Source organism: Cololabis saira, chromosome 10, assembly GCF_033807715.1.
Source record: "Cololabis saira isolate AMF1-May2022 chromosome 10, fColSai1.1, whole genome shotgun sequence".
NCBI lineage: Eukaryota > Metazoa > Chordata > Actinopteri > Beloniformes > Belonidae > Cololabis > Cololabis saira.
Window position 1 is genome coordinate 25,100,589 of NC_084596.1, and position 18,101 is coordinate 25,118,689.

At 39.6% G+C, this 18,101-nt stretch overlaps 1 protein-coding gene across 2 annotated transcripts; it reads left to right on the plus strand.

The window, feature by feature from the left end:
- Window positions 1–3,234: 3,234 nt before the first annotated feature.
- On the plus strand, window positions 3,235–14,478 carry si:ch211-13f8.1 (uncharacterized). Of its 2 annotated transcripts, none has more exons than XM_061732234.1 (10): window positions 3,235–3,864; window positions 4,328–5,537; window positions 6,584–6,656; window positions 8,203–8,352; window positions 9,177–10,348; window positions 11,215–11,365; window positions 11,663–11,879; window positions 12,158–12,270; window positions 13,093–13,283; window positions 13,404–14,478. In XM_061732234.1, exons 2-10 carry the CDS (start codon window positions 4,361–4,363, stop codon window positions 13,595–13,597), a joined length of 3,438 nt encoding a protein of 1,145 aa, XP_061588218.1. In that variant the 5' UTR covers window positions 3,235–3,864; window positions 4,328–4,360; the 3' UTR covers window positions 13,598–14,478. The 2 variants fall into 2 exon arrangements, with proteins under 2 accessions (XP_061588218.1, XP_061588219.1); XM_061732235.1 differs by having other exon boundaries at window positions 3,235–3,765.
- Window positions 14,479–18,101: the final 3,623 nt, after the last annotated feature.

Here is an 18,101-nt window from a genome sequence, read left to right on the forward strand (position 1 = left end):
TACAGTAAGTTATATTTCCAATTAAATAAAACAAGACATTTTCTAATTAAACTAAACTGGGTCTTTGCATGCTAAATAATAATGCAACCCATGAAGGAGGTAGAGGTGTGTAATGTCAGTCATTACATTTGCTATTCACATTTGCAAGTTTTTTGCAAGGAACACGAGCCGGTCTACCGCATCTGGCTTGAGGGATGCCCGGTGGCATGTTACAACGCCCCCTCCTACACTAAAGAGCCTCTCCGATGGGGCACTTGTCGCAGGTATTGAGAGGTATTTCCATCAATCATTAATGTGGTATCAATCATTAATATGTGTGCAGACAAGGTAAAAAAAAAAAAAAAAAAAAAGTGAAAAATCGATTTTACGAGTTTCACGCTTTAACATCGTTCTAATTACAAAATCGCGATTACGATTTAAAATCGATTAATCGAACAGCCCTAAATGCAAATATATTAAAGAACCATATATGTGTACTATTGAGCATTAACATGTGTTTCAGAGAGCAGAAGATATGATGACTAGTTGCCTATAAGTATTGTAATGGTGCAAAAAGTCAAACTTCAGAGGCATGTTATCTTTTATCCTAACCTTTATTGGAATGTACATCCAAGTTTAGTTGCAGGAATCTCAGGCCAACGGATGTAAGAACAAAACTGGACAAGAACATCTGTGCCACAACCACAACCAAATTCACTCTATCCGGATGGCTTTCTTTTTAAAGGCTGAAATGAAATAGAGTAACAAGGCTGGTTTTAAAATGTAAGGAGTAAAAAGTACAGATAATTGCGTGAAAATGTAAGGAGTAAAAGTAAAAAGTCATCTGAAAAATAATTACTCCAGTGAAGTATAGATAATCAAAATAAGTAAGGTAACAAAGTATTTGTACTTCGTTACTTGACATCTCTGTTTGTATAGCACAATTCAACACAATGTAATTCAAAGTGCTTTACATCGACATTAAAAGCGGCAAGACACAATTAAACATTAAATAACAAAATACAATGATAAGAAAAGAAGTAAAATAATAAAGAGCACAAGTTGTTAATCATTTGATCAGAGGCCTCGAATCGTCTGGTTAGAAAAAAAAAACAAACTCTGAAATATCAGCAGAACTTTGGGAGGAAGCACTGTCTCAGATACACTGTTGTTCTATTAACTCACGCTACAGGTTAATTCAGTATAAGGTACTTCACAGATTGCATTACTCCAAAACAAAACTAAATCATATTTTCCCATCTGCGTCTCCTATATGTGATAAGTGCCATTTTGCCAAGGGTTCACTAGCGCATCTGTTTTGATTCTGTCCTAAATTGTACAATTTTTGGTCAGCCATATTTGACCTGCTGTCAAAGGCTTACTCCGGACCCATTCAGCCCAACCAGGAACTGGCCATTTTTGGATGCTCCACTGAGACGTCTGTTCTACCACAGGAAACACAGCTTGCTCTGCAACTTGGGATGGTCGTGGCTAAGAAGTGTATTTTATTGAACTGGAAGTCTGCCACCCCATCCACCTTTACAATGGCTCACTGAAATGTTGTCAGCCATTCAGATGGAGAGACTGCGCTTGCATGGCTCGGACAGGCCAAACAGATTTGAGAGAGTCTGGGGTCCTTTTCTGGCTCAGTGCAGGACATGATACCTAACTCTCTTTTCAACTCGCAAAAGACTTGTTTTGTTGTGTGTTTTCTCTGTGGGCACTTGTCTGGCAGCCCCCCTTTTATTTGGTTATTTTTATTTTATAATACATTTAAAAAATGTTTCTTCCTGTTCTGATGTTTGTTGTTTGCTTTCATGTTGTGGATTGTTCCTTGTGTAAAATGTAAAAACTATAAATAAAATATTAAAAAAAAGAAAAAAAAAGTGTTTATTTGAGCAAACACAAAATTGTTATATTCTTCACTCAAAGTTCACACTTTGTTTCATATTTTCAGTAATGCATTTTATGCCTTTATAAGATATATATTGTGTAATGGTGTTGCTAGGCAAGGCAAGGCATGTTTATTTGTATAGTGTAGTGGCCACTCACTAGCAGGACATAATGACGTAGGATGTAATGACTTTTCAGTTAGTGTTCTGTGAGTGTTCGTTAACATCAGTTGAAATGAGAGAGTGAAATAAACAACACAAGTTTTTTCCTTCGTCCACAAAAAGAGTTCTTCTGCTCTTTTGTTCCCAAACTCCTATAATAGCACAATTCAACACAAGGTAATTCAAAGTGCTTTACATTAACATTAAAAGCGCCAAGACACCATTAAACAGAAAATAACAAATAAAATGATAAGAAAAGGGGTAAAATAATAATAATAATAATAATAATAATAATAATAATAATAATAATAATAATAATAATAATAATAATAATACATTTTATTTATAGGCACCTTTCAGGACACTCAAGGTCGCCGTACAAAAGGACAATAAAAAAAATCAGGCAACTTTATTTGTATAGCACAATTCAAAAAAATCATAATCATTATCAGGTTTATTGGCCAAGTCAGGTCAAACAAGGCAGGGAATTTGACTTGGTTATTTTCGCTCACTGTACAGTAAATAGACAAATGGCTCTTATTAACATGTATACAGTTGTTTTTTTTAAGTGAAAGGTGCAGCAGTATGAAGTCATTCAAAGTGCTTTACATCAACATTAAAAGCGACAAGACACAATTAAACAGTAAATAACAAATAAAATGATAAGAAAAGAGGTAAAATAATAAAAAGCACAAGTTGTTAAAAACTAAGGGCAGTAGAGTACAGCAGGTAAGTATTTAATTTAAGAGTACGCTTCAGTAAACAGTAATGTTTTTAGACCTGATTTAAAGGATCTACAGTTGGAGCAGACCTCAGGTCTACAGGAAGTTTGTTCCACCGGTGAGGAGCAGAATAACTGAACCTCTTGCTTGGTTCTGGTTCTTGAGAACCACAACAAACCAGATCCAGATGAACCTCAGGGGTCTGGGAGCTTCATAGGGAACTAACAGGCATGTAGTACAAACACTATCATTAATAGGTGAGAAGGATATCCCCAATGAGAATCGCCAGGACCCTTTGATAAACGTATTCTCAGATTGTTATGTAGCCTATTCCAACTGTGTGTTTACTCTGTGCGTGAGCACAGAGACAGTCAGAAGGGAGGGGGACATGAGAGGGAGGGATCAGCTGTGGCTGCTGGCAAGCAGGCGAAGAATCAGCTGACAGTTGTTTTTTTTTTGGAGGGAGTCAGGATCTGGCTTGTATTCTGGCTGCATCTCAATCGAACGAACCTCCTCTGGCCAGACATTAAACTGCAGCAACTATATGAAACTATATCATTCAAGCCATTTCTGTTGAACTCTTCCCTTTTTTTTTCCTAGTTTCGGCTGGTTTGGCGGGGATCCGTGCGTGCATCACGCTTACGTAACAGAGAGCATCACTCGGTAGCTGGTTTGCAAGGCAAGGACGGAATTCAAGCAAGCATTTTTGTATTCCATTCTTGTTAATCCCACTGATTTCTGAAGGGATTACCGGACCAATCATGATAGACGGACGGCGGGTTCGCCTGACACTGCCTGGATTGGCAGCTACGATTTTGGAGATGAGCAACGATATCAAAGGCAAATAGGATCCGTATAAAATGTGAAGATGCTTTAAGAAATCTCGTTTGCTTTTTTAAAATTTTCTAATTCGGTGGGGGTAGTTTTGGCATCTCTTTTCTGCTGATGTTCGTCATCGACCTGATGAAAGCTGAAGCGACTGTTTGGCGCAGTTGTTATTAGTAAGAAAGGTAACTTTACTTGTGCAGCTTCACCAGCATTTATGGCAACGTTTGTCGCAAGGGTCAACACTGGAATCGTGTATTAAAGAATATCATCTTCTCCCCCAGGTACACTTCAATGTATCATATTATGTCTCAAGTGTAAAAGCTTTTTGGTATCGTGCATTTTTAAATTGGGTTTAATGTAGGAATAATTTGGAGAAAAAAAAAGAGTAAGTGGTTTGCATGGCCATTTTCCATAATCCTACAGTGAATGAGTGGCAAATTTACAGGGAAATTTAATTGGGTGTTTTAATAAGTTGCATTACAAACAGAAAAGAAAGAAAAGGCATTTGAAAACATATTGTATTGCTTGGGCTTGTAGGAGCTCAGTAGCAGACAGCATTTGCTTATTCTCACCCTAAAGGATTATCCCATGCCCTGCAAAGTAATCACTGGATAAGGCAACGTGACTGAGTCCACAATACATATCTCCTGATGGAGAAGACATGTTAATAATCTGGTCTCATTATTTTTCCCTGTGTTTAAAAATGATATAACTTGATTTTGTTTTTTTATTTTCTTTCTACAGACTTTGTTTGGACCTGTTTTTACTGAGCAGCCAATGGAGGGACAGAAAGCGGATGATAATTTTCACGCAAAATCCAGTTGCCCTATGCCTACAGGGATTCCCATTAACTGGGGGCTCATTACTGGTCCTGTCCCTGAGCCCGTTTTCTCAGTGCCTTCTTTGAACACCTCACTTCCTCCGCCTCAGAGTCCGGCTGTGCATTCTCTGCAGACCAAGGTGAAGTCGCTCTCACAGAGAAGAACAAGAGGGAGAGAAAGAGAGAAAGATAGAGAAAGGCTGGACACAGATGTTCTAGGGAGCAGCTCAGCTGCACAGATTCCACCTGAAGTCTCATTCAGGCAGAGACCAAGAGGAAAAGGGCAGCTATTACTGAGTGCTACGTCCTGGCGATCAGGTACCGCAAAGGATTTGAGCACTAGTGATGAAGAGGAGGAAGTCGAAGTCCAGGTCAGGTTACAGATTCACAGTCCTCCTGTTGAATTGGTGCAGGTGGGAGAAGGAAGTGAAGAGGAGAAGTCAGAGAAAGCTGAGGCTCAGGTCATTTCTGAAACTGAACAGCCTTGTGGGCTCAGAGAGGTTACCTGCCTCCAGAATCATCTCTCAGAAAACTCATGCCATAACAAAGATAACCCATCACCTCCTTCTTCACCGCCTGGGATCTCCTCCTCTGCCTCCACTTCTGCATCTGCAGCAGCTTCCCCTGCATCAAAACTCTGGGCACCTCCAAAGGGCTTCTGGAGAGTGGCACGTCCAGAAACATTACTACTTAATGGGATTGGCCCTCACAACATACCGCCTACTTTAACACTGAAGGACTACACTCAGATTGAGCCTCAAAGTCAGGTAGAGTCTCAAACGAAGTCGAAATCTACCGAAACAGGGAGCAAGAATGAGGTGGGGATTGTGATTGAGGATGCTGAGGCATTTTCAAAGTGCAAACAGCCGGACAGCGTGGATTGTTACCTGGAAAGGTGTGAACAAAAGGAGGCGGAAGGGACGGATTCAGCCAAAGGACTGTGCAGTTCGGACAGCTGGGACAGCATGTCTTCCCAAAGTGGAGTGCTCTGTGCGGATTTGAAGCTCAGAGTGAAGGAAAGGGCCTATGCAAAATTGAGGGAAAGACAACAAAACTGTAAGGAGGAGCGAGATCCGAGTGGAGGAGAAAACGTTGGTTATATTGGAGACATAACATATAGAGTGGATTATAAAGGTAAGTGTTAAAGTTCCCATTAAACGCATCACTTTATTCCTGCCCTGTTTAAATAATGCTTAATTGGGGAATTAGGCAAATAGCTTCGCTATCATTTGTAACGCTGTCAAGTATTCTGAAAGAAATAGAAGCCCTGATTATGTATTAGCATTTTGAAATGAGATGAAAAATTCATAACATGTCCTTACATTTACACACTTTTTTTCTCAAACTACAAAATATTTTGTGTTTATGTGCTATGTTAATGATGCTTCCCATCTGTTGACATTCACAAGCTTACCTGAGATGCGTTATTAAAATGCAATATGTAACCTGGCTGGTTCCCAGCACTGAACAGATGTCAGACGTGCAAACGTGCATGAGGACGTTGCTATTATTAGTAGTCAGAGCACCAGGGGAAGTGACCCTGCATTTGTATCTCTGTCTGCTAATGAATGTCTTTGTATGTATATAGAAAAACAGATTATGTTTTAAAACATTTTGCGTATATGTAACTATCCACGTGTGTGCCTGATGTGAATCAGTGTCAGATGGAAGGTCTGTGCAAGACCTGGAGGTGGAGGTCAGTACGGTGAAGTGATCTTTCCTGGTTGCCTCTGGAAATGTGCCCTTATTTGTCAGTTAGCGCTTGTATTTAACTGTGTATTCCTTGGATGAGATTAGGAATTGGATGGGAGGAACTTGTGTGAGGCTGACTCAATCTATAGGACTAACATTTTATGAAAATCCTTCTGATCATACAAAAAAAAGCCCCAAAACAGAATTATTTTAAAGTCAAAATGTCCTTGTCAGTCTCATCATGGATAATTACTTTCTTGGCAGTCATGTTTACCCCGGAGCAAATACTGAGCAAGAACTGAACCCTTAATAAGAACCTTCTGTTGCAACACTTTAACTGAAAGAATGAGGACATAAAAACAAACCGAAAATATTTGTTTTATGAACAGAAATATCTTAGCACTACTTTCCGAAACATTTGTATATGAGAAAAAAAATAATTTATGTCTACATCTGCTCAGATTTGTACAGTCCCTGTTTTATGTCAGTTTCAGGTAACCCTGACGTTCTGGACCACACGGACACAGCCTTTATTGCTCAGGAACTTGAACCCTATTTGAGGTAAGTAGTGCAATGCTTGGTAAGATAGCCACATGGGCATAAGTTCATGCAGATTTTACGTGTGTATATATATATATGAATATCAAAACCTATACCCTGATGATGTTGATGATACCTTAGCCTAAGCAAGACAATTTCCTCAGGTCAAACTGAGATGTAACTGAAAGAAGACACAAAGATGTTTACCTTTACTTTGATTTTTATGTAAAAGGTGGGTAAAAAAAAGTTTGGATAGCAATGATTGGATGTTGCCAAGTGTTGAAGCATAAGATGCTTTTATTTTATTTTCTCCGAAATCAGAGTCAGGGATACGGGGTCATCATTGTGAGTGCATATGATTGTCTGTCTCATTTGCCTCTGTGTGGCAGTGTAGTGGTCTCTTGAGTGTATCCAGCCTTTCTCACTATGAAAGCTGGGATAGACTCCAGTGATCTTGGACAAGATGAGGGGGTATGGAAAATGAGTGACTGAATAAAGTCAAGTTCATTCATTTTATGAACTTGACTTCTCACCCTTACTTTGACTTGAATACATTACCCCTGGGCCGACAGAGGACACTCTGGAAAGGTTATATCTCTTAGCCGGCCTAGGAATGCCTTGGCCTCTTCCCGGAGGAGCTGGAGAAGGTGGCCAGGGAACAAGAGGACTGAGCCTAATAATTTAATTTTATAATTACTTTTATGACTGAAACAACATATTTTAATGCTTGATGGAGGTTTTCAAGGGCAGTCCCTTAGTCATGCGGTTATATCAATGATTGATGAAGGACAGTTCTTGTTACAGTGCTCTCAGAAGAATCGGATATCACAGATGTCCAACTTAGGCTTAGACCCTTATCCTCTTCACACAGAAATTCCTCCAAATTCCTCAAATATTTGAATAATTATATGCACTGTATAAGGATACCTTCTACAAAGACTGTAGATTTTTGTATTATTATTATTATTATTATTATTATTATTATTATTATTCGTCTTAAAAAGGCCTCGTACCAACTATTTTTGCAATATTCCAAACCTGAAATGAACAAATGTTCATTTTTCATACATAGTGATGAGAAAAACTGTAACCTTTAGAATAACAGCATGCTCTCATGACAAAACAAAGGAGAGAATGAATCACACTCAGTCCATTACAAGGATAATCCACATGCCTGGTGTATCATGCTATCTTTATCACTGGGCCGGGGATAAAGACAAGTACAGACGATGAAGCACAATGCAGAGCAGCTTAGCTGCTGGGCGCAAGGATAGATGGAAGTTATGACGTTTTCGCTGCTCACCATCAGGACTATGCCCCAGTCTATCCATCTGATATTACATAAGGCAGCTTAGATAGCTGCAGCTTGATTCATCGCATATTCACTCATTCTTTGGGAAATGTGATATGATGTTGCACTTAATAGAATATTAACAGCACTCAAACAGATGATTTATTCAAGCCTCATTTTACTCTCACATCTATCCATCCCCTTTACTGTTTGCATTTTGTTTTTGTTTTGTAATTCAGCTCTGTACTGATCAGCATTAATTTCTCTGAATATCAGGTCACTTCTTGTCATCGGTGATGAGCTTCCTCTAAGCCCAAGACATGAGCAAGCCAAGCGTCTTCTTGAGCGAGCCAGGCTCAAGGCTCGCTCCAATCACATTAAAGGTGATCGCCCCAGACGTTCCGCTTCTGATCAGAGATCCTCAGTGTAAGTTTCATAACAATGCCTCTTTGGGATATAACTTCTTCAATAACTTTGATTTCCATAGAAGTTCAGTCCTAGAAGGTATCAACTTAGCAATTATTTTGTGCATATGTGCCTATGGACATGAATTAGTGGCGTGATATATACATATATGTGTGTGTATGTGTATGTATATATATATATATATATATATATATATATATATATATATATATATATATATATATATATATATATATATATATATATATATTGCCACCATTATGTCCTCCTTTGCTATACAACAAACTACTTTGCTATTATTATTTCTCTTGCACTGGCTTGTTTTGGCAAGTTGCATAAACGGAAGCTTTAAAACCGCACTGTGCTTTGTAATTACAAGCACAAATCTGAAAATGCTTTTATGCTGTTTATGTAATAGTGTAAACATCGTGCATTCTTGTTTCTGAAATCCCCTTTTGTAAGCAGGAAGCTCTGACTTCATTCAGGATTAGGACCACTTGCAGTGGGTCCTACATTCATGATGGCATAATAAAACTGGTCTTTCGTGACTGAGAAAGCTCAAGCATCTAAGGATACAGCAAAGTAAATCATTGATTGTTATATAAATGATACTCAGAAAGGGGTTATCTGTTAATGAATTAGATGTTTATCCTTTGATCAAGTTATCTGGTACTTAGAGGTAACAAAATCAGTTCCCTTTTAGGCTTATTTCATTTTCCTTCAATTCTATAAAAAGACTGGGGCAGATGGCACTATAACTGCTTCTTTAATAACTGCTTCTTTAAAATGCCCTTTAGTATACACACATTTCATATTTCTTGCAGGAAGAAGCAGCAAATAGAATCTGCAAGTCCAACAACGGTACAGAAAGGGGTTCAAGAAAAAGAAGATCCTCCAGCCCAAACATCTGGTCCCCTTCTTGTTCCAGTACCAAGAGACACTTCCCCCAGCGATCAAGCAGGTCAATCCAGACGGTACGGTTGTTCCCCCACACGTGTACGCTTTGAAGACGAATCGGAGAAGGAAGCAGAATCTCGTTACTTGGACAGAGTGAGACAGCGTGGCAGGCCAGGGATGCCTAAGGCCAGGAGTAAAGAAAGTAATGCAGATTCCAGCAGTAGCGGCTCGGATAGGAGCAAAGGCCATAAAAGTGTCTCCAAGTCCGCTTCCCAGAAGCAAGAAGGTCTGCCAATGAATGGAAAAACCAAAACTGTTGTTAAAGAAATAATAGTGCTGGTGAAAAAGTGTGAAGCTTGTGGCTCTGTGGTGAGGGAACCTCAGCCAGTCTCACCGCTATCAGATCCACAGAAGAGTGAAGCTCAGGAATCTGGCATCTCCGAGGACCCACGGGGGAAGGCCACTCCTCGCTGGGTGTTATCAAACAAACCGGATGCAAGCACTCGTCCTAAAGCTCCACTTACTGTCACTTTTGCTGGAGCTTTTGTTTTGGGAGAGAGCAAAGAAAGCAGCACAGGGTGGAAGCCATCTGGTTTTGGGAAACTCAGGAGAAGGAGCAGGAAAGGGGAAAGTCGGATGGAGTCGGGTAATGGTCCTTACGGCCCGTCCTGGGCCCAGCGACGCAACTCAAATCCACGGAATAGGGTTAACCTGAGCAGAGCTGTTTCATTTGCCCCTGATAGTCCTGTTGCTCTGGAGCCACATTTACTGGGGGGATCTGACCCTCTGAGAGAATCACCCACCCCATCTCTTCCTATTAAGTCAGCACTCAAGTCAAGTTCAAGAAATCGCTCAGCTGCAAATCAGTCAACAGTCCAATTCCAGATGTCTTCGAATCAAACAGGAGAAGGCGGATCCCCTGCCCTGCTAGATTCTTTGGAGACGAGAAAGGAGTCACCTGTATCTTCAAGCCAAGGGACACCTACAACAAGCATCACAGTGCCATGTATCAGGCCCTCCTCGCTGAGATACTCCCCAGCCAGAGTCCCCGCAGACCTGTCATCTGCTGAGCTCTGGGATGCCACTCCAGATGGAGCAGGTGATGAGCAGAGAATTAACTATACTTCCTGCTATTTATTTCGCTTCAGTGAGGCCAGCACTCATATCTTTGAATGCTATATTTAATTATTAGTTAAATACCAGTGGGTAGTCCTGCAATCAAAACTATATACCGTATTTTCTGGACTATAAGCCGCACCTGTATATAAGCCGCATCCGCCCTATTTTTTAAAAAATAATACAAAAAAGATATACAAGCCGCACCTGTATATAAGCCGTATCCGCTCTATTAAAAAAAAAAAAAGATATGCAAGCCGCAGATATTTATGTTGTTAGATTAGATATTTACTACATGTACAGAAGGATTTTGAACTGTAAATGATGTACATGTTTGTACCTAAATAGATCCTTTACTAACAGTGTCTTTTAACACGGCAGCAACTTTGCTGATTAAAACGGGACAGAACCAAGAGAAAATAACCAGTATTTATTTATCTATTTATCTGTTTGAAATCTGCTTCTACTTCTATCTGCTAAAGAAGAAGTAGCATATTCTTCTTTGCATTTATTTTGTCTTAATTTTTATTCTAATTGCGGTTAGAGCGCCCTGCGGTGGAAGAAAAATCCACAGATTAGCCGCACCTTTGTATAAGCAGCATGGTTGAAAACCTATGAAAAAAGTAGCGGCTTATAGTCCAGAAAATACGGTATTTCTGTGTTTTTGTCATTGTGTGAGGTAGAACAATATCTAGTAGATTTTTGGGGGCACTTTAATGTATAATAAGACATTACTGATCAGATGCATTCAATGAGAAGCAAGGAGCTCTGAAAATCTGTTTATGGAATTCAGAGGAATATAACAGAATATACACAAGTGCAGTACTGATTATTTTTCGTTTTTTCCAGTCGGCCTGAGTGGAGACACTGGTTCTGGTTCAGAGTGCCGTGCCCTGCGCGGTCTTGGGATCTTTCGGGCCGAAGATCTCAGAGCTGAACTGTTGAGAGCGGAACATCTGAAGGCAGAAGCCTTATGGGAGGAAAACTCTGACAGTTCCAGGTAATCCAAGATAACAATGTTCTTGTCGTAGCTTAGCTAACAAATCCCCCCCCACCCCCCCAACACTGTCCCTACAGCGAGTTTAGGAAGCCAATGGTAGCAGTTGGGGGATTAAATGTGTGACCTACAGTCCACAGGATATTGTTTGAAATGTTCTATGACTACAAGACAATCCTGTCCTCTTTTGATAAAGACCAGAAAAAAGAAAAGATAACATAATTGTATGTGTTTGTCGGTTGTTTAGTCGTCACTGTTTATTATGTTTAAAGTCCGTATTACCCTTCAACTCTCATGCAGAAAACTGGATGGAAGGCCGAAGCTCTTCCTGCGGCGCTTCTTTTCCTCCATTGGCCTGAATAGCGTGGGCAGACTTGTGAAAGGGGGGCGCTCCAGTAGCATGGAACAGCTCAGTGTCCCCACTATCCGGGTGAACTCAGCTTCACCGAGCCCCACGCGCAGGCCGCAGCCAGCCATCCGCATACAGAGGACACCCTCTCTGCAGACCCTGCACACTGTGAGCAAGATACACAAATGTTTCCTCTTCATTCTCTTTCTGTTTTATATCATTATTAAGTTCTGTTTTGTAAGTTCTGCTTGAAGAAGTTTAGAAGCTTAATTGCAAGCTTGTTGCAACTTTGCAACTGTAAAAAAATAACCAGTTACAGTTAATATTGGAATAATGTGCGTGGTATCAAACAGGCTCTAATTGGATTGCGTGTTGTTGTAAAGCCACAGTTACAAAAGCTCGTCTATGGGGCACAACTTGTTACAATGCCCCTCTTTCGCCACCAGGTGCTGCCACTGGCCCAGCTGCGTAAAGCTTCCTCTGTGCAGAGTTTAGAAAGAAGGACAGAACGGTCAACAATACTTGGAGAAGTGCACATTCCCTATGGGCTGGCGCCCAGGTACGTAACAAAAGTATACACAACAGCTCTGTGTTTTGTTATATTCAGAGGTGGGTAGTAACGAGTTACATTTACTCCGTTACATTTGCTTGAGTAAGTTTTGGGACATTTTGTACTTTTAGGAGTAGTTTTGAATCACTATACTTTTTACTTTTACTTGAGTAGATTTGTGAAGAAGAAACTGTTTCTCTTACTCCGCTACATTGAGCTGTTACTTTTCTTTTATCCCTTTTATCCGCGTACGCGTCAATCTCATGACATCACTGGGTGATTCTTTGGGAAAAATATTTGTTTTTGCATGTTTTATCACATATACAGACTCAAACACACACACACAGAGTTTCTATGAGTTCATGGACATGTTCTAGTTCTGCCTGGTTAAAAAAGAAAAGTACAAAGGCTTGAAATTGTATGCTACTTGTGCTTAATTTATTTTTTTATTCTTGAATTCTTATTTATTAAAGTACTTGAATTTACTTTAAGATTATTTTAATTTAAGCTATGTTTTATTAATTTTAATTTATTTTATTGATTTAATTTGCCTGAAGATGATTATTTTGTACTTTTGTCTGTTTGAATGTGATTGTGTTAAAAAAATAAATCAGCGTTACTCAACAGTTACTCAGTACTTGAGTAGTTTTTTCACCAAGTACTTCTTTACTTTTACTCAAGTAATTATTTGGATGACTACTTTTTACTTCTACTTGAGTCCTATTATTCTGAAGTAACAGTACTTTTACTTGAGTCCAATTTTTGGCTACTGTACCCACCTCTGGTTATATTACACAGATATCTTAAAAGCCTGAATTTCTTCTTCCACAGCCCTGACAGCCCCCAGCTTGAGCTCCACAGAGCCCTTAGTGTTGAGGATGTGCTTGTCTCTAGAATGGTGCGTCCAGTGGGCCGGGTCACCCAAGCTTTCCCTGATGGGACTGTCCTCCTGGAGCTCATTAAACCCCCGAATGGTCCTTTTGGTTTTGTCATTTCAAGGGGCAAAGGTCGACCAGACACGGGTAGGTTTTGTTTTCCTCGTCAGACCTGATATTTGCTTTGGTCTCACATTTTATGCCAGCACTGGCAACGTGAAAGACATAGCAATCACCTCAACTCCCCATTTTGACATCTTTCTTCAGGTGTATATGTTGAGAAGGTGGGTGATGGCAGTGGTGAGGGCCCGCTTGTTGGCATCCTCGGCGTTGGTGATGAAATTCTGCAGGTGAACGGCGAGGCAGTGGCTGGACTCAGTTTGGAGCAAGTGACACGTCTCATGACCAGGGAAAGCACCGCTTCCCTTCGGATCCTGCCGGCCCGACGCAATCAGCGCTGAGGCATGACAGGGATGGCACACAGCCTTTTCTCCTGGGGACATATATAGCAACCGAGCACGACACAAACTTTGCAGTTTGACTGTAAAATATGAAAAAAACCAGACACAGTGCAGTTAGAAAAAAACTACCAGATATGGGGTGAAATTCTTTTAGTGCAAACAAATCCGGCAGTACAGAGGACTATGCTAAATAAATGAAAACATCCTTTTAGACTGGTTTCAGGGAATACATCACACTTATACCTCAGTTCCATTTTAAATTCAAGTCCACCACATTTTTATCACTAGTTTAGATAGATATGTAAGTAAACCTTTATTTTCTTTTGCTCCTCAAATCATATGATAAAGCTTAAGTGAGATTATAGTTTGTCATGCACTTAAATGCACTTGTTGATTTTAATTTTTTTTCCCAGATGACTGATGATTTAGAGTTTTTTTCCACATGTTAGCTTGACCTATCGTCCCTAAAACTAAAGAGCTATGTGGATCTATGTCACAATCAAGAATTGAGTGTGGTTTTGTGCATATGTTTTTCTGGATGGAGCTCTACAAGGTCTCCACATTTTGCTTCTGCTTGGCCATTAAGGCTATGTTTTCATGGACCTAATATCAGTTTTTTGCTTCTAAATAAAATGTCCAATTTTGTCAAACACTGTCTTTATTCTTACAATGAAACATCTGTCTATATTGGAGTATTTTGTGGAATAAAACCTCCTGTACATACAATGCTTTTATCTAACATTGTTTTCATGGGACGTCATTGGCCATCCATTCATTATCTAGAACTACTTCTTGTTTAGGGTCACGGAGGTCTGTAGGGGTGCAACCTGCATAAGTCCCATCGCAGGGCATGATGCCATAAGTTTTTGTTTAAAACTGACATCATTAAGTAGGGGACACAGGCTGGTTGTCACAGTTTTTACTGTCACTAATACTTCTTTGCCTTGCCATATGTTCATAATAGCCCATTGCTGTCAATTGAATGACAGACTGTGATAAAAAAAATCCATATATATTTAATGTTTGTACTAAATTCCTTTTTTTTTCTTAATTTATGAATAAGTTTGTGTTTGCAGGTTTCATTTGTATCAAACTGCCCCAGCACAAGGCTGGTTGGCACACACTTATAATTATTTAAACATTTTATTCAGATTACAACTAAAAGAATTTTAAGCAGAACTTAAGTATTTTAAATTCAGTTACGTGTGTGTGTGTGTGTGCGTGCGTGTGTGTGTGTGTGTGTGTGTGTGTGTGTGTGTGTGTGCGCGCGCATTTGGATGAAACAGTTATTGCAGATATAGATGGAAAAGCCTCATTTGCATAATTCATGCACTTACTTTGCAGTGAACCTTAACTTCCTATTTGAAAATAGTTCTGAACAGATGAGGCAGGGGTCATCTTCATCTGATTCAGACTCAGGGGGTCGTGATCCCTTTTTCTTTTTACTTGCAACTTTTGATTAAATCTGCTGTTGTGGCTTCTTGGGTCAATTGAGAAGCCCCTCATTCACACCTGTCCTTGGCCCCTCCAGCTGTCTTTTTTTGCAGGTGTGTCTGTCAGGATTGCAGTGTTCCTCTTTCTCCTGACAGAACAACCCGCTTTTCTTGGCTGAGCCTCAGAAAACGTCCGCCCATCTTCAGGGTTGAAATAACTGGCAGACCACTTGGCCCGGGAACAGGATCTAGTGGCAGCAGAAGGATGGTGGTTAGAAGAGGCAGTTGAGGAACATCGACGGTCTATGACCGTTAATTTGGCAAAATACTTATCCTTTTTTTTTAAAGGCTTTTGTGGCTGGGGTTGCAATAATTTCAGCCACATCATAAATGGATGTTGCTTTCCCTTGGTTGTTTTGCATCCAGGCATCATAGGCTGGTTTTATTTGTTTTTTTTGAAGGTCTATAAAATGAACAGCCAAGAGGCTGCAAGAGGATCTTCTTGGGATGCCATTTATTTTTGCATGATCTAACCCCCGTGATTGGAAGGTAGAAATGATGAGTAGAAGGACACAGGGTGTCTCTTTAGGAAACAAAAAAAGGACCTCCATAATCCACCCTGATGAGTTTGCCCCTTCTTTGCAGCTTGATGGTCTGACCAAGGAGGAAGTGGGCCCTAAAATGCATTCTTGGAAAAATGGAGGTTGGAATGTTGTCCCGCCTGGCAACCACTCTGTTTAGCGTCGGTTTGGCCTCTCCGCCTCTGATGAAAAATGTATTTATTTATTGTTGGTAACTTTGTTAATTAGACCTGTCCTTTTCTGGTTCTTCACCTGTCTTGCTGCCTCTACAGTTATCTCATTAAAATATCCTCTTACACTGGTTTCATGAGGATATATTATAGTTATAAGTCAGTTACATTTCAATTCAAATCCACCACATTTTTATTTCTGGCTAGTCAACATTTTTTTCTTTTGCTCTCTATGGTATGATAAGCTTGAGGATCATATTTTGTCATGCACTTAAATCTTTGTACACTTTTCCAGATGACTGATGATGTAGAAATGTTCCACATGATAGCTTGACCTATAGTCCCTAAAACTGAATGTGGATCTGTACAAGGTCTGTACATTTGCGCCTGGTTTAAGGATTCTTTTCCATGGACTTAATATAATTTTTTTTGCTTCTAAATAAAATTTTCAATTTTATAAAACATTTTCTTTATTCTTGAAATAATACAATTGTCTACGTAGGAGGTATTGGGGAATAAACTGTCTGCTTATACCATTGTTTTGATATGATGTCATAGTCCACCCATCCATTATCTGTAACTGGTTCTTCCTGTTTAGGGTCACAGGGGTCTGCTGGAGCCGATCTCAGCTTTCTTCAGGTGAAAGGCAGGTGTACAATCTGAACAGGTCACAAACCCATCCCTGGACTCCTAATAGTTATTTTCTACCACTTCTAAACTGAGAGATAGTTAATATTCTGGCAGCAGTTAATGCAATCTTTCACATTTTATATAAATGTAAAATTGAACTCATTGAATCAATGACCCACAGCTGTTTTGCTGTTATGGGTTGGTCTAATCAAGAGGACAGTCCTTTTAGTGTTCATTTTTATGGCAGTGCCCTTTAGTGCCCGAGATATAAATTGTGTTTTCAACCCAGCCATGATTTAAGCTTCATCATTTTCATCCAATTCGTCTCATAGCGTGTGATTTTTATTTTATTTTGAATTATTATTTTGCTTTGTTTTAGGTATTTGTCTCCCATTACCATGCATATTTCCTAATTCAATGAATTATAAGAGGAAGTGCTGTGGTGTTTGCGCTGCAAGCCAAACTGGTTCTCGTTTCAAATGGTTGTTAGTCCTAATGGTCCAAACTCCGCCACTGGATACCGGATGTAGGATGGTGGTCGTGGCTCGTTAAGGGGCCTGTTTTAGAATCGTGACTGGGTATAGTCCTCCCACCGAGCTCTTGGTTTTGAATTACGCGTTGCTTTTGGCTGAACCTGCTAAGTATACTAAAACTAAGTATAATCGTTTGATATAAGTTTGATATAAGACCTCGGGCCCCCAGGCGTATACGTTTAGCGCATATTGGGGGACAGAACTCCTTAAAAAATATACCAATCAATCAATCAATCAACCAATCAATCAATCAATCATCTATCTATCTATCTATCTATCTATCTATCTATCTATCTATCTATCTATCTATCTATCTATCTATCTATCTATCTATCTATCTATCTATCTATCTATCTATCTATCTATCTATCTATCTATCTATCTATCTATCTATCTATCTATCTATCTATCTATCTATCTATCTATCTATCTATCTATCTATCTATGTCTGTGAACACAGTTTCATAATCTGACATGTCTCCATGTTGACGGATTAACCGATAATTCAAGGAAGGTAATGCGTAAAATGAAAGAAGAATCCGTTATTAGGATGTACCTTCAACAATTAGGGCTGTTCTCAGCGCGCCCCGATAGCATGTCACAGTTGATGCTCCACTCATCTATCTGATGCCTCCAGAGGCCGACACGCTTTTATCTCCCCGAGCCAGGACTCCCCGTGGAACCCGGGGAACCGCCGGCCGAGCAACACACACACACACACACACACACACACACACACACACACACACACACACACACACACACACACACACACACACACACACACACACACACACACACACACACACACACACACACACACACACACACACTAAACCTTCTGTGTGAATGCCCAGCGCATACAATGACACACATAAGCTCTTTATTTATTTATTAGTTTATATATTTATCTATCTGTTAATAAAAAAAAAATGTTTTCAACAAGTCATCATTAAGCCATCGACACCTTCGTTTTAACGGTCTAGGATGCTAAAACATAAGCCTCAGTCATCCTCAGAGCAAAAAAAAAAAAAAAAAATGAAGATTAGCTTAATTAATATGTTTAAATTCGTAATATTAAGAATAAAGATAATATTAATAATAGTTATCGAAATATGAAATATGACCCTTTTGTATCATCATTTTCTGGCTCGATA